This window comes from Nomascus leucogenys, chromosome 7b, assembly GCF_006542625.1.
Source record: "Nomascus leucogenys isolate Asia chromosome 7b, Asia_NLE_v1, whole genome shotgun sequence".
In the NCBI taxonomy this organism is placed as follows: domain Eukaryota; kingdom Metazoa; phylum Chordata; class Mammalia; order Primates; family Hylobatidae; genus Nomascus; species Nomascus leucogenys.
The window spans coordinates 26,981,385-26,995,820 of NC_044387.1; the positions used below are offsets into that span (position 1 = coordinate 26,981,385).

The 14,436-nt window shown below is 38.2% G+C and overlaps 1 protein-coding gene across 4 annotated transcripts in view; it reads left to right on the plus strand.

Annotated features, from left to right (window-relative positions):
* SCLT1 (sodium channel and clathrin linker 1) overlaps positions 1-14,436 on the plus strand; it is a 202,696-nt gene that overhangs the window by 3,134 nt on the left and 185,126 nt on the right. For all 4 annotated transcript variants that reach the window (XM_030815705.1, XM_030815704.1, XM_030815706.1 and 1 more), the window contains exon 2: positions 7,965-8,032. In XM_030815705.1, the coding sequence (XP_030671565.1) occupies positions 7,965-8,032 (68 nt within the window). The remainder of the gene's footprint in view (positions 1-7,964; positions 8,033-14,436) is intronic.

Here is a 14,436-nt window from a genome sequence, read left to right on the forward strand (position 1 = left end):
TTTTATACAAGGCATGAGGTAAGGATCCAGGCCACTTTTTTGCATTGGATGCCCAATTGGAAAAACTACCCTTTCTCCATTGAATTACCTTTGCTCCTTTGCAGTTGTTTATATACGTATGGATCTATTAATGAACTCTATTCTTTTCCACTGATTTATTTATCTGTCTGGACACCAGTACCCCCTGTCTTAATTATTGCAGCCTTATAGTAAGTTTTAAAATAAAATTGGTTCTTCTTTACATCATCCATCGATGTATCTTTTTAAATTTTCTTAGCTATACTTTGTAGTTTTTAATATTTAGGTTTTGCACATCTTTTGTTAGATTTATGCCTATGTATTGAAATTTTTGATACTACTGTAAATGGTATTATTCTTTTACTTTCAGTTTCTGATTTTTCGTTGCTAGTATGTAGAAATAACATTTCTTTTTTATTATTATACTTTAAGTTCTGGGGTACGTGTGCAGAACGTGCAGTTTTGTTACATAGGTATACACGTGCCATGGTGGTTTGCTGCACCCATCAACCCGCCACCTACATTAGGTATTTCTCCTAATGCTATCCCTCCCTTAGTCCCCCACTCCCCAACAGGCCACAGTGTGTGATGTTTCCCTCCCTGTGTCCACGTGTTCTCCTTGTTCAGCTCCCACTTATGAGTGAGAACATGCGGTGTTTGGTTTTCTGTTCTTGTGATAGTTTGCTGAGAATGATGGTTTCCAGCTTCATCCATGTCCCAGCAAAGGACATGAACTTATCCTTTTCTGTGGCTGCATAATAGTGCATGGTGTATATGTGCCACATTTTCTTTATCCAGTCTGTCATTGATGGACATTTGGGTTTGTTCCAAGTCTTTGCTGTTGTGAATAGTGCCGCATTAAACATCATGTGCATGTGTCTTTATAGTAGAATAATTTCTGATTCTTTGGGTATATACCCAGTAATGGGATTGCTGGGTCAAATGGTATTTCTGGTTCTAGATCCTTGAGGAATCGCCACACTGTCTTCCACAATGGTTGAACTAATTTGCACTCCCACCAACAGTGTAAAAGCATTCCTATTTCTCCACATCCTCTCCAGCATCTGTTGTTTCCTGACTTTTTGATGATTGCCATTCTAACTGGTATGAGATGGTATCTCATTGTGGTTTTGATTTGCATTTCTCTAATAACCAGTGATGATGAGCATTTTTTCATATGTTTGTTGGCTGCATAAATATCTTCTTTTGAGAAGTGTCTGTTTATATCCTTTGCCCACTTTTTGATGGGATTGTTTGCTTTTCTCTTGTAAATTTGTTTAAGTTCTTTGTAGATTGTGGATAGGATCTGACCTTTGTCAGATGGATAGATTGCAAAAATTTTCTTCCATTCTGTAGGTTGTCTGTTCATTCTGATGATAGTTTCTTTTGCTCTGTAGAAGCTCTTCAGTTTAATTAGATCCTATTTGTCAGTTTTGGCTTTTTTTGCCATTGCTTTTGGTGTTTTAGACATTAAGTCTTTGCCCATGCCTGTGTCCTGAATGGTATTGCGTAGGTTTTCTTCTAGTATAGTTTTAGGACTTACATTTAAGCGTTTAATCCATCTTGAGTTGATTTTTGTATAAGGTGTAAGGAAAGGGTCCAGTTTCAGTTTTCTGCATATGGCTAGCCAGTTTTCCCAACACCATTTATTAAATAGGGAATATTTTCCCCATTGCTTGTTTGTGTCAGGTTTGTCAAAGATCAGATGGCTGTAGATGTGTGGTGAGAAATAACATTCTTTAATATTCTGCTCTGCAGCTTTGCCAAACTCATTCATTAGCTCTAGTAGTTTTGTAGAGTCTATCAGTAGTTTTATGTAGATAATCTTGTAATCTGAAAATAAAAACAGTTTTATTTCTTTCTTTTCAATTTGGATGCCTTTCATTTCTTTTTCTTGCCTTATTGCAGCAGCTAGAATCTCTGGTACAGTATTGAACAGAAGTGGTGGGAATACACATCCATATCCTGTTCCTGATCTTATGGGGAAGGCATTCGTCTTTCAGAATTAGGTATGATACTAGTTGTAGGTTTTTCATAGATGTTCTTATGTTGAGAATGTTCCTTTCTATTAATTTGCTGAGAGTTTTTATCAAAATAGATGCTGGATTTTTAAAAATGCTGTTCTGCATCCATTGAGATTATCAGATATTTTTCATTTTTTGTTTGTTAATAGAGTAAATTACATTGATTAATTTCAAATGTTAAAACCACCTTGGCTTTCTGGGATAAATTCCACTTGCTCATGATGTATAATCCTTTTTCTATATTGTTGAATTTATTTTATAAATGTTTGTTTAAAATTTTAGTGTGTTCAGAAGCTTTTTTTTTTCTTTTTGGGACAGGATCTTCCTCTGTTGCCCAGGCTGGAGTGCAGTGGCACAATCACAGCTCTTTGCAGCCTTAACCTCCTGGGCTCAAGCGATCCTTCTGCCTCAGCCTCCTAAGTAGCTGGGACTACAGGCACGTGCCACCATATCTGGCTAATTTTTTTTTCTTTTTGTAGAGATAGGGTCTCCCTATGTTTCCCAGGCTGGTCTTGATTCCTGGACTCAAGTGATCCTCTTGCCTCCCAAAGTGCTAGGATTATAGGCATGAGCTATCGTGCCCAACCTATGAAGGTTTTTTGCTTTTCTTTTTTTTCTTCCTTTTTTTTTTTTTAAATTTGCTCAAGGGTCTCACTGTCACCCAGGATGGAGTTAATGGCACACTTGTAGCTCACTACAACCTTGAACTCCTAGGCAGAAGCCCTCCACCTGCCTCAGCCTCCTGAGTAGCTAGGACTACAGGCATGTGCCACTGCTCCTGGCTAATATTTTTATTTTTTATTTTTTGTAGAAGCCGGGTCTCCCTTTGTCACCCAGGCTGCTCTTGAACTCCTGGCTTTAGGCAGTCCTCCCACCTCAGCCTCTTAAAGTGCCTTTTTTTTTCCTTCCCAATATTTTTGTCTGGTTTTAGTATCAGGTAATGCCAGCCTCATAGAATTACTTGGAAAATATTTTGTACTCTTCAACTTTCTGTAAGAGTATCTATAAAATGATATTATTTCTTCCTTGAATATTTGATAGAATTCACCAGTGAAGCCAACTGGGCCTGAAGTTTTCTTTGTGGAAAGGTTTTAAATACAAACTCAATTTCTTTAATAAATAAAGAGCTATTCAGTACTCTGTATTGTACTCGAGAAGAACCTCTGCAGGTCTCACGTTCCCTAGGGTTCTTTCTCTGTGCAGTCTTCTATCCTTTGTCCTGCCAATTCTAGTTCACTTAATCTCCACTACTTCTCAGCTCCACCTCTTAATAAGAGTCCAGTGGTCTCCACTTGCATTTCCAACCCTCATGTCATGGCCCTGGAAAGTCTCTTAAGTCATTAAGGTGGGGCAATCATAGGGCTTACCTCATTTGTTTCTCGTCTCTGATTATCATTGTCTGATGTCTAGTGTATTATAAGGTATTGATGATTTTTTTGCTTGCTTTTTCGTGTGTGTCAGGCAGAAAAGTGGTTGCCCTACTTTTTGATGTCTTAAACTCAAGTATCTTACTCCTACTATAACTGTTCTTTGACTTCCTCAGACCTCTATCCTTTGAGCCCTTCATTTTCTTTACCACCTTGACTGCTTCCCAGTTTGTTTTTACTGGTGTCTTTTACAGGCTATAACCATTGCCCATTAGTCCTTCTGCTCTTGTCAGTAATCTTAATATGATTATGCCCCTGCTTTTCTATGGCTGATGCCCAGTAACACCTCATGCCATGATTGGTTGGTTTGCCTTTACAGTTCTCATACCGAATGCTGCTTAGTACCTATAGATAGCTGAACCCTCTGGATAAGTGCCTTCACAAAGTCAAGGTTAACAAAGCTAGTAGGTGACTGAGCTGGGATTTGAACCCAGGCAGTCTAGTTTCAGTGTCTCTTTTCTTAACTACTACACAAAAAGCATACTTGCAAGAAAGGAAAACTGTAAACCGTTTTACGTATGCATGTTGGAACTAAAATCCAAAATAAAATATTAGCAAATTGAAACTAACAATGAATGTGTATGTGTGTGTATATGTATACATACATACACTAGCATCTTCATATATCCAGGAAATGCAAATTAAACAAGTGAGATAAGTACTTGTAGAATGAAGGAAATAATAGCATTTAAGTTACAGTAAAATTTTCTCCAGATTATAGTCAATCTATGAAGATTGAAAGTGTTTCCCTCATTATTAATACATAATTTACTTATCATTTTTTAATTACTGAGGACGCAGATCTAGTTTTTTTCTTAATTGAAAACTCTGTCAGGGAAAAAAAAAGAGGTTCGTATTGTGATTAATTTTTTGTTTTAAGTTTTTCTTTTTTTAAAATTTATCTTTTAAGTTTAGGGGTGCATGTGCAGGTTTGTTACATAGGTAAACTTGTGTCATGGGCATTTATTGTGCAGATTATTATCACCCAGGTATTAAGCCTAATACCCATTAGTTGCTTGTCCTGATCCTCTCCCTCCTCCCACCCTTCACCCTCCAATAGGCCACAGTGTATGTTGCTCCCCTCCATGTGTTCTCATCATTTAGCTCCCACTTATAATTGAGAACATGCCGTACTTGGTTTTCTGTTCCTGCATTAGTTTGCTAAGGATAATGGCCTCCAGCTCCATCCACGTTCCTGCAAAGGACATGATCTCTTTCTTCTTTATGGCTGCATAGTATTCCATGGTATACATGTACTACATTTTCTTTAGCCAGTCCACCATTGATGGGCATTAAGGTTGATTTCATGTCTTTACTCTTGTGAATAGTGTTGCAATGGACATACATTCTCATGTGTCTTTGTGGTAGATTGGGTGTATACTCAGTAATGGGATTAAAGGGTCGAATGGTATTTCTGTCTTTAGGTGTTTGAGGAATCACCACACTGTCTTCCACAATGGTTGAACTAATTTACAGTCCCACCAAAATGTATAAATGTTCCTTTTTCTCCACAACCTCACCAGCATCTGTTATTTTTTGACTTTTTAATAATAGCCATTCTAACTGGTGTGAGATAGTATCTCACTGTGGTTTTGATTTATGTTTCTCTAATGATCAGTGATATTGAGCTTTTTTTCCATATGCTTGCTGACCGCATATATGTCTTCTTTTAAAAGGTGTCTGTTCATGAGCTTTGCCCACTTTTTAATGGGATTTTTTTTCTTGTAAATTTGTTTAAGTTCCTTGTAGATGCTGAATATTAGACCTTTGTCAGATGCACAGTTTGCAGAAATTTTCTCCCACTTTGCAGCATGTCTGTTCACTCTGTGGATAGTTTCCTTTGCTGTGCCAAAGCTCCTTATTTTAATTAGTTTCCATTTGTCAATTTTTGCTTTTGTTGCAATTGCTTTTGGCATTTTTGTCATGCAACCTTTGCCTACTCCTATGTCCAGATGCTGTTGCCTAGGTTGTCTTCTGGGGTTTTTATAGTTTGGGGTTTTACATTTAAGTCTGTAATTCGTCTTGAGTTATTATTTATATATTGTGTAAACAAGGAGTCCAGTTTCAATCTTTTTTCATATGGCTTGCCAGTTATCTGAGCACCATTTAAAGTAGGGAATTCTTTCCCCATTGCTTGTTTTTGTCAGGTTTGTTGAAGATCAGATAGTTGTAGGTATGTGGCCTTAATTCTGGGTTCACTATTATGTTCCATTGGCCTATGTGTCTGTTTTTTGCACTAGTACCATGCTGTTTTGGTTACTGTGGCCCTGTAGTGTAGTTCTAAGTCAGGAAACGTGATGCCTCCAGGTGTGTTCTGTTCGCTTAGGATTGCTTTGGCTATTCAGTCTCTTTTTTGGTTTCATATGAATTTTACAGTTTTTTCCAGAGAAACGTTTCATAATTTTCTGTGTAGGGGTCTTAAACATCTTCTGTTGTATTTATTCCTGGACATTGATTTTTTTATGGTACTATAAATAGCATCTTTTACTGTTTTCTAACTTTATGTTGCCAGTATCTAGAAGTATAATTAATTTTTATATATTAACCTTGTATCCAACAACTTTGTTAATCTTCATGATTGATTTTTAAGACGGTATCTGTGTTTTTTTGGATTAATCACATATGCACTCATAACTATGAATAATGACAGTTGTTTCATCCTTTCCAGCCTTTATACCTTTTAGGTCCTTTACTTGCTTTACTGCGTTAACTTAGACCTCCAATAGAGTGTTGAGTAATGTCGTAAGAATTTATCCTTATGTGATTCCTAATTCAAGGGAAAGTTTTCAACATTTTCACTCATAAGTATGATGTTTGTTGTGTATTTTACGTAAGCATTCATTATAATAACAATATTCCCTTCTAGTCTTACTTTGCTAAGGCTTTATCATGAATATATCTTCAATTTCATCAGATGCTTTTTAAAAATAACTTTTGAGATAATCATATTTTTTATCATTTTTTGTGAGTTTATTTTCAATTTCTTTATTTTCTGGGCTTTATTTACTCCACTTGGCTTTCTTTGGATTTAATTTGGTGCTGTTTTTCTAACTTCTTGGAATGCATTTGTAACTTCAGACTTTTTCTCTAGTATATGCAATTAAAGCTACAGATTTCTCTTTAAGCAAGTTTTGAGGTATCACATTTTCACTATTGTTCACTTCAAAATACTTTAAAATTTATTTTGTAATTCCTCCTGAGATCTTTCTTCTTTTTTTTATTTTTATTTTTTTGAGATAGAGTCTTGCTCTGTTGCCCAGGCTGGAGCGTAGTGCAATCACAGCTCACTTAGCCTCAAAGTAGCCTCAAACTCCTAGGCTCAAGTGATTCTCCTGCTTTGGCCTCCCAAAGCAGTGAGATTATAGGCATGAGCTACCATGCCTGGCCAAAAGTGATTTCTGAACTTCCAAACATATAGAAGATTTTCCTTTTTTTTTGGTTCTTGATACTAACTTAATTATGCTATTATAAGATAACATACTGTCTTTGGTTTCAGTCCTTTGAACATTATTGAGACTTTCTTTTACCAGTAAATAATCAACATTAAATGTTCTGTGTGATCTTGAAAAGAATGTGTGATTGCAAATTTGTTGGGTACTATGTTGTATGTGTGTTACTTTTCTTGATGTAAATAAAAATATGGTCTTGTTATTTCTTTTTTTCTTTTTCTTTTTTTTTTTTTTTCAGAGTCTCACGCTGTCACCCAGGCTGGGGTGCAGTGGTGCGATCTTGGCTCACTGCAACTTCTGCCTCCCAGGTACAAGTGATTCTCCTGCCTCAGCCTCTCAAGTAGCTGGGATTACAGGCGCATGCCACTGCTCTTGGCTAATTTTGTAGTTTTAGTAGAGACGGGGTTTCGCCATGTTGGCCAGGGTGGTCTCGAACTCCTGACCTCAAGTGATCCACCCGCCTCGGCCTCCCAAAGTGCTAGGATTACAGGCATGAGCCACCAGGCCTGGGCTGCCTTGTTATTACCAAGACCTCTCACCTTTATTCTGGGTCTTCTTCCCCCGTTGCCTCTCACCCACTCCTGTTTAATTTGGATTCTTCATCCTGCAATTTCTCCTTAAGGTGGAGGTTTGTCTTGGAAGAGTTTCAATTGGTTTTAAGAATTCTAAAAAATATGACTATAGTTTATCTTCCCAATGCTTCTCAATTTTCGTAGCAGTAATAAGATGTGGAGAATATATTTTACTTTCATTAACCCGAAGAGCAAGCCAGCAGAGACTGAGATTTCATGTTTATGAAATCAGAAATGGTAGTTCTTTGCAGATGTTATTTTTTCACTTTGGCAGTAATTAATTGGCTTAGATATATAAAAGGGCCAATTTTCAAGTTTTAAAATGGTGTAATGAAATTGATGATTCATCTTATCTTGAGAAGCAATGAAGACTAGCCGTTTTGCACTGGATACATCAAATAATTACTGTATTTCTAGTTTTAAAGAATTGACCATTACTCAATGAACTGAAATCTGTTTTCCCCCTTGTTTCAGATCGAAGACTAAATGAAGATTTTAGGCGGTATCAAATGGAAAATTTTTCCAAATATTCATCTGTACAGGTATGTAAATTATAAATTCTACTTGGGAATATTCTCATGTGAAGTTGCCTACAGCACTTTGAAACTTGGCTTACAACTTTGATTCCTGTAATGGGAAAGCTTGTTTTTGCTTAATGAAAGTAAATCTTTCAACAATAGAAATTGCCCTTTTCCCCCCAACCAGAGTTGGAGCTTATATATTATATATGATATATAAAATGTCTGAGTTCTAAAATGAGAATTCATTCGAGTTTTGAAACATCCTAAAATTGTTTCTCAAAATACCTCTAGTTCTGTGTTCTAATTCTCTGCATTCTCATAAATTATGACAGAAGCATAAACTAATGCAAATTGTAAATAATATATGGTTTTTAAAAAATATCTATTTTCCTTGGTTGTCATATCTTCTTATTTAAATATTGTGTTTAAAAAATTATTTAGCCAGAAAGGTATAATTATTGGTGGACGTTGCATTACAGAACATTAAAAGGAAGGTAATGGCTCGTAGATTAGTGGTGACTCTCTATAGAAGCAAATAACAGTGTTTTGCTTTTACATAAATGCATTTTATAATTAGAACTTAATCTGGTTTGGATCTGTGTCCCCGCCCAAATCTCATGTGGAATTGTAATCTCCAGTGTTGGAGGAGGGGTCCTGGTTGAAGGTGATTGGATCATGGGTGCAAATTTCCCCCTTGCCCTTCTCGTGATAGTGAGTGAGTTCTCATGAGATCTGGTGGTTTAACGTGTGTAGCACCTCCCCATTCTCTCTCTTCCTCCTGCTCTGGCCATGTAAGACATTCCTGCCTCCCCTTCATCTTCCACCATGATTGAACATTTCCTGAGGCTTCCCCAGCCATGCTTCCTGTACAGCCTGTGTTGGGGAAACCAGCCCCACACCACCCGACAGGTACCCCTAGTCCAGCGGAGACAAAGGAGTTAGAAAGAGACAGAATAAGCATTTAAAAGGTGGGTCCAGGGGACCAGAGCATTAGAGGCTTGCTCATGGCCCAGAGCTCTTTGACTCTACCTAATTTATTAGTTTACAAGCTCTTTGTTCTTAGGGCAGATGGGAGGGGTAGGAAGGGATGAGGAAAAGGCTCATGAGGGAGAACTCGTGAGTCATTCAGTAAGAAGTGTAGCGGTGGCGGTTTCTGTGAATTTCCTTGAGCAAAGACGTGTGTCTAAACTACTTAAGATCTTTAACTTATTGGGACTGAGATGGGTAGGAGTGGGTTTCAGGAGGAGCCAAGATGTTTGATTATACTCCACTGCTTCAAGGGAGTGTTATCTCCCTGGGCAACCTGTGGAATGCCGCTGAGCTGTTATGCTCTTGGGGCATAAACATCTAAAGGCAATAAGGAGACTTTTCTCCTCAGAGGCCGCCCATGGCTCCCCATGGGTGTCTCACACAGGGGAGACCAACTCATCTGGCACCCCAGAAACTCTCTTTCCCACAGCCTGCAGAACCATGAGCCAACTAAACCTTTTTTCTTTATAAATTATCCAGTCTCAGATGTTTCTTTATAGGATTGTGAGAATGGACTGATATAGAAAATTTGTACCAGTGAATGGGCATTGGTATAAAGACACTTGAAAATGTGGAAGCGACTTTGGAACTGCATAATGGGCAGAGGTTGGAACAGTTTAGAGAACTCAGAAGAAGACAGGAAGATGAAGGAAAGTTTGGAACTGCCAAGAGACTTGTTGAATGGTTGTGACCAAAATGCTCATAGTGATACAGATAGTGAAGTATAGGCTGAGGAGGTCTCAGATGGAGAAGAGGAACTTACTGGGAACTAGGGTAAAGGTCACTCTTGCCATGTTGTAGAAAGAGACTGGCAGCTTTGTGCCCCTGCTCTAGGGATCTGTGGAACTTTGAACTTGAGAGAGATGATTTAGGGTATTTGGCAGGAAACTTTCCAAGCAACAAAGCACTCAAGATGTAGCCTGGCTGCTCCTAACAGTGTAAGTTCATATGTGTTTGCAAAGAGATGGTCTGAAACTGGAACTTACATTTAGAAGGGAAGTAGAGCATAATAGTTTGGAAAGTTTACAGCCTGACCATGTGATAGAAAAGAAAAACCCATTTTCTAGGGAGAAATTGAAGCTGGCTGCAGGAATTTGCATAAGTAAAGAGGAGCTGAATGCCCAAGACAATAAAGAAGATGCCTCGAAGGCATTTTGGGGATGTTCACCACAGCCCCTACCATCACAGGCCTGGAGACATAGGAGGGAAGAATGGTTTTGTGGGGGCAGTCCCAGGACCCCACTGCCCTGCACATCCTCAGGACATTGCTCCCTGGTCCCAGCTGCTTCAGCTCCAGCTGTGGCTAAAAGGGCCCCAGATAACATCTCAGTCAACTGCTCCAGAGAGTGGAACCCGTAAATCTTGACAGCTTCTACATGGTATTAAGCCCGCAGGTGCGCAGAGGGCAAGAGTTGAGGCCTGGGAGCTTCTGCCTGGATTTCAGAGGATGTATGGAAATGCCTGGATGTCCACACAGAAGCCTGCTGCAGGGGTGCAGCCCTCATGGAGAACCTCTGCTAGGGCAGTGCAGAGAGGAAATGTAGGGTTGGAGCCCCTACACAGAATCCACACTGGACACTGCCTAGTGGGGCTGTGAGAAAGGAGCTACCATCCTCCAGACCAAAGAATGGTAGGTCCACCAACAGCTTGCACTATGTGCCTGGAAAAGCCTCAGGCACTCAATGCCAGACTGTGAAAGCAGCTGCAGGGAATGTACCCTGCAGAGCAACAGGGGCGGAGTTGCCCAAGGCTGTGGGAGCCCACCCCTTGCATCCGTGTTGCCTAGATGTGAGACATGGAGTCAGAGGAGTTTATTTTGGGCCCCTAAGATTTAATGACTGCCCTTCTGGGTTTTGGACATGCCTCGGGGCCTGTAGACCCTGTCTTTTGATCAATGTCTCCCTTTTGGAAAGGGAGTATTTACCCAAGTCTATACCTTCATTGTATCTTGGAAGTAACTAACTTGTTTTTTATTTCACAGGGTCATAGGCAGAAGGGTCTTGCCTTGTCTCAGATGAGACTTTGGACTGTGGACTTTTGAGTTAATGCTGAAATGAGTTAAGACTTGGGGGACTGTTAAGGAGGGATGATTGTATTTTCCACTGTGAGGATATGAGATTTGAGAAGGGCTGAGGGTGGAGTGATATGCTTTGGATTTGTGTCCCCGCCTAAATCTCATGTCGAATGGTAATCACCAGTGTTGGAGGAGAGCCCTGGTGGGAGGTGACTGTATCATGGGGGCGAATTTTCTCCTTGCTGTTCCCCTGATAGTGAGTTCTCATGAAATCTGCTTGTTTATAAAGGGGTAGTACCTCCCCATTTTCTCTCTTCCTCCTGCTCCAGTCACGTAAGATGTGCCTGCTTTCCCTTCACCTTCTGCGTTCTGAAAGTTTCCTGACGCCTCCTCAGCCAGGCGTCCTGTACAGCCTGTGGAACAATTAGCCAATTAAACCTCTTTTCTTTATAAATCACCCAGTCTTATGTATTTCCTTATAGCAGTGCAAGAATGGACTAATGCAGAACTAAAATTATTTTCAAGGTATTAAAAGTGAAGAGCTTGTTTTTAGTATTAAAAAGGAATAGTTTATTTGGTTGGCTTGAGTATTTATTCTTATAGATATTTTTTAATGTATATTTAATATTTAGCTGACTGCTCTATGCTTTTATTTCCAAAGCCCAGATTCAGAGTCCACAGAGTCTTGAAGCTATCCATTCACTATTTACTGTTATAACCATGATATTATTTTTATTATATAATTTTTATGCATACTTAATAACTGTAATAATTTAAGTGATAGAAAATCTTTCATATTCCAACAGCTTGTAAGTTTTGCTCAGAATCTTAAGATTTTTGCTTCTGTTTAGTGTCTTGTGGAATAGGCCTGAACAAAAGAGTAAAAAAAAATTTTTATTTTAAAGCCCCAGATGACTCTGGGCATGGTAATGCATCATATATGTGGAAAGCTATGGTTGACTCGATTATGAAAGATGTTTTTAACAGATAGCATAATGGTGACTCTAGCCTTTCAGATGCACCTGCATTATGCATTGTGATTATACTAATTAAAGCTCAAGAGTAGCAGACCTAGTAGGGACAAATCTTCCTTTACAAGAGTGTCCTCTTTGAAAGAATTATAACTGCTTTACTTTTCTGAAGCTAACCATTCTTCTCTTATGTGTGCTATTCTTGTTGTCTTGCAACCAAATCTTGATTCCTATCTCTTTAGTGGTAACATACTGTTACTGCCTAAGAGTCCTCTGCCATCCTACATATCTTCAGAACATGTTGCTGTTTCCAGACTCCCATCCCCATGGACCTTGCTTTTCACTGCATGTTTTGCAGTGGTAAGAGAGGAGGTGATATGACAGCATGAGAAGGAGATTAATCTGCTTTCTAGCAATAATGCCCATATCCTTGGCCATATGTAGTGCATCCCCAGAGGGTTCTTTACCTCAGATATATTACTTCGGTTTCTGGAAAAATGTTCAAGAGAATTTTTTTCTTTTTTTAGTTTCTTGTCGTGTGTTTTGTAGTAAAGGAAGAAGTAGGAGGAAACCATTATCAATGGGTATGTGGGATCCAGGAGTGCTAGCTCATATATCTTATCACTGTAACTTAGTTGTTGCTACTAGCAACAGAAATCCTTTATAAATTTGTGTTTCCCCTTTCTGTTTAGCCATGTTTCCCAGATGCCTAGAACAGTTCTGGTCAGTAGGCATTTGATAAATATTTGTTGAGTAAATGAAACAACTATGTTCTTCCTCTTTTTCCTTCCCTGCTACCCATTTATCTTCCAATATGATTTCAACTCTATGTTTCAAATATAGTGAAAGTCGTGGAGATGTGAAAAGTCATGGTCAGCTTGGGAAATACAAGTAGTTCTTACTTTTTAGTTTTATTTTTCAAGATAAAGTCCTAAAGTCCTTACGTTGGGTGCCATAAAATTGCCAGGAGTTGTGTTAAATGAACATACTTTATTAAGTCTTTTTATGATATTGGAAAAACAAAGCAACAGGAGTTTGATATTTATTTCTTGTATTTTAAGCTGGAACTTCAAACTTGATTTTCTACATAAACTTTGTTAGGTGTAATGGTGAAAATTCTTTAGTGCAGTTATTACATAATGATCATTTTGGCTTGCTTTGGATCAAAGTAAGTTTTCTGAATTGCCTTAAGGTAACCATTTTGAAGCTTATTGTTCTTAGGGGACTATGTTACCTTTATGATAGCTAACTATACTTTATGTAGATTTTGTGGACATCGGCTGAAATTTGAAGTCTTCCAATGTGTTGGATAGCTTATATATTTAATATATTAAATATTTGGTTCATTGTACTTTCATAATTCAATCATCTGTTCTCTTCATTACATTTGTATGTAACTTTTAAAAGATATTTTAAATAGCTGGTTTCTTGATTTTTTTCAGAATTGTGAAATTCAGTTGTCTTTGATTATTTTGTGTTTTCTGTATAAGTAAAAAGTATTTCAAGTGACATTGCTCTCTGAAGTACAGTAGTCAGCACTAGGTGACAAATATTCAAGATTAGGAAAAGATTTTGCTTAAGAAGCTTAGTGGAAAATTTCCCTTTTTTCCCAGTCCTTTATTCCACTTTTTTTCTTGAATACGTGCTTTTTTTTTTTTCATACCCAGGCTAATTGAATCCTCTTTGTTATCTATGCCACACTGGTATATGTGTCTACTGAAGGGGCTAAGGTTAGTGCTTTGGTCTCTTGGTACTTGCTGAGGGTACAGGATGGAATACTAAAAATAAATTTGTTTTCTCTGAAAGCTCGCCTAAAAATATTTTCTTCTTCTAGCTTGGGAATTCTTTTTCTACTCATTACCCTTTGTACCCAAAATTAAAACAAATAAATATTGAGATAGTCTGCTAGGGGGAAAAAGGAGATACATAAGCTAGAATAAAAAGGGAGGAATACATATAAAAGCATAGTGCCAAAGAGGTATGAGTGGCTATGGAGGGGAAAGACATCATAGTCTAAATATATTCACTTATTCAACAAACATTAGTATACTCATTCAGCGAATTTTGAATTCATGCCTATGCTACTTAAGCTCTGGGGACAGGACTATGAATAACATAGACAAAGGATCCTCCTATCCTCCTTCTGTAGAAGATACATGAATGAATGAAAGAGATGTGAAGGAATGAATGAAATAATTAAAATTTCAGTATCCTATGAAAGAAGCAGGGTGCCGAGATAGAGATTAATAGTATGTTGTTGTGGAGGTGGTGGTAGTAGAGACCTATTTTTGATAGAAAGGTCATAGAAGACCTTTCTAAGGTAGTAACATTCCAGCTGGGACAGAAAATGAAGATTGAGCCAAAGAATGGACCAAGAAGGGGCCTTGAGGCAGGGAAGAATTTGACATGTC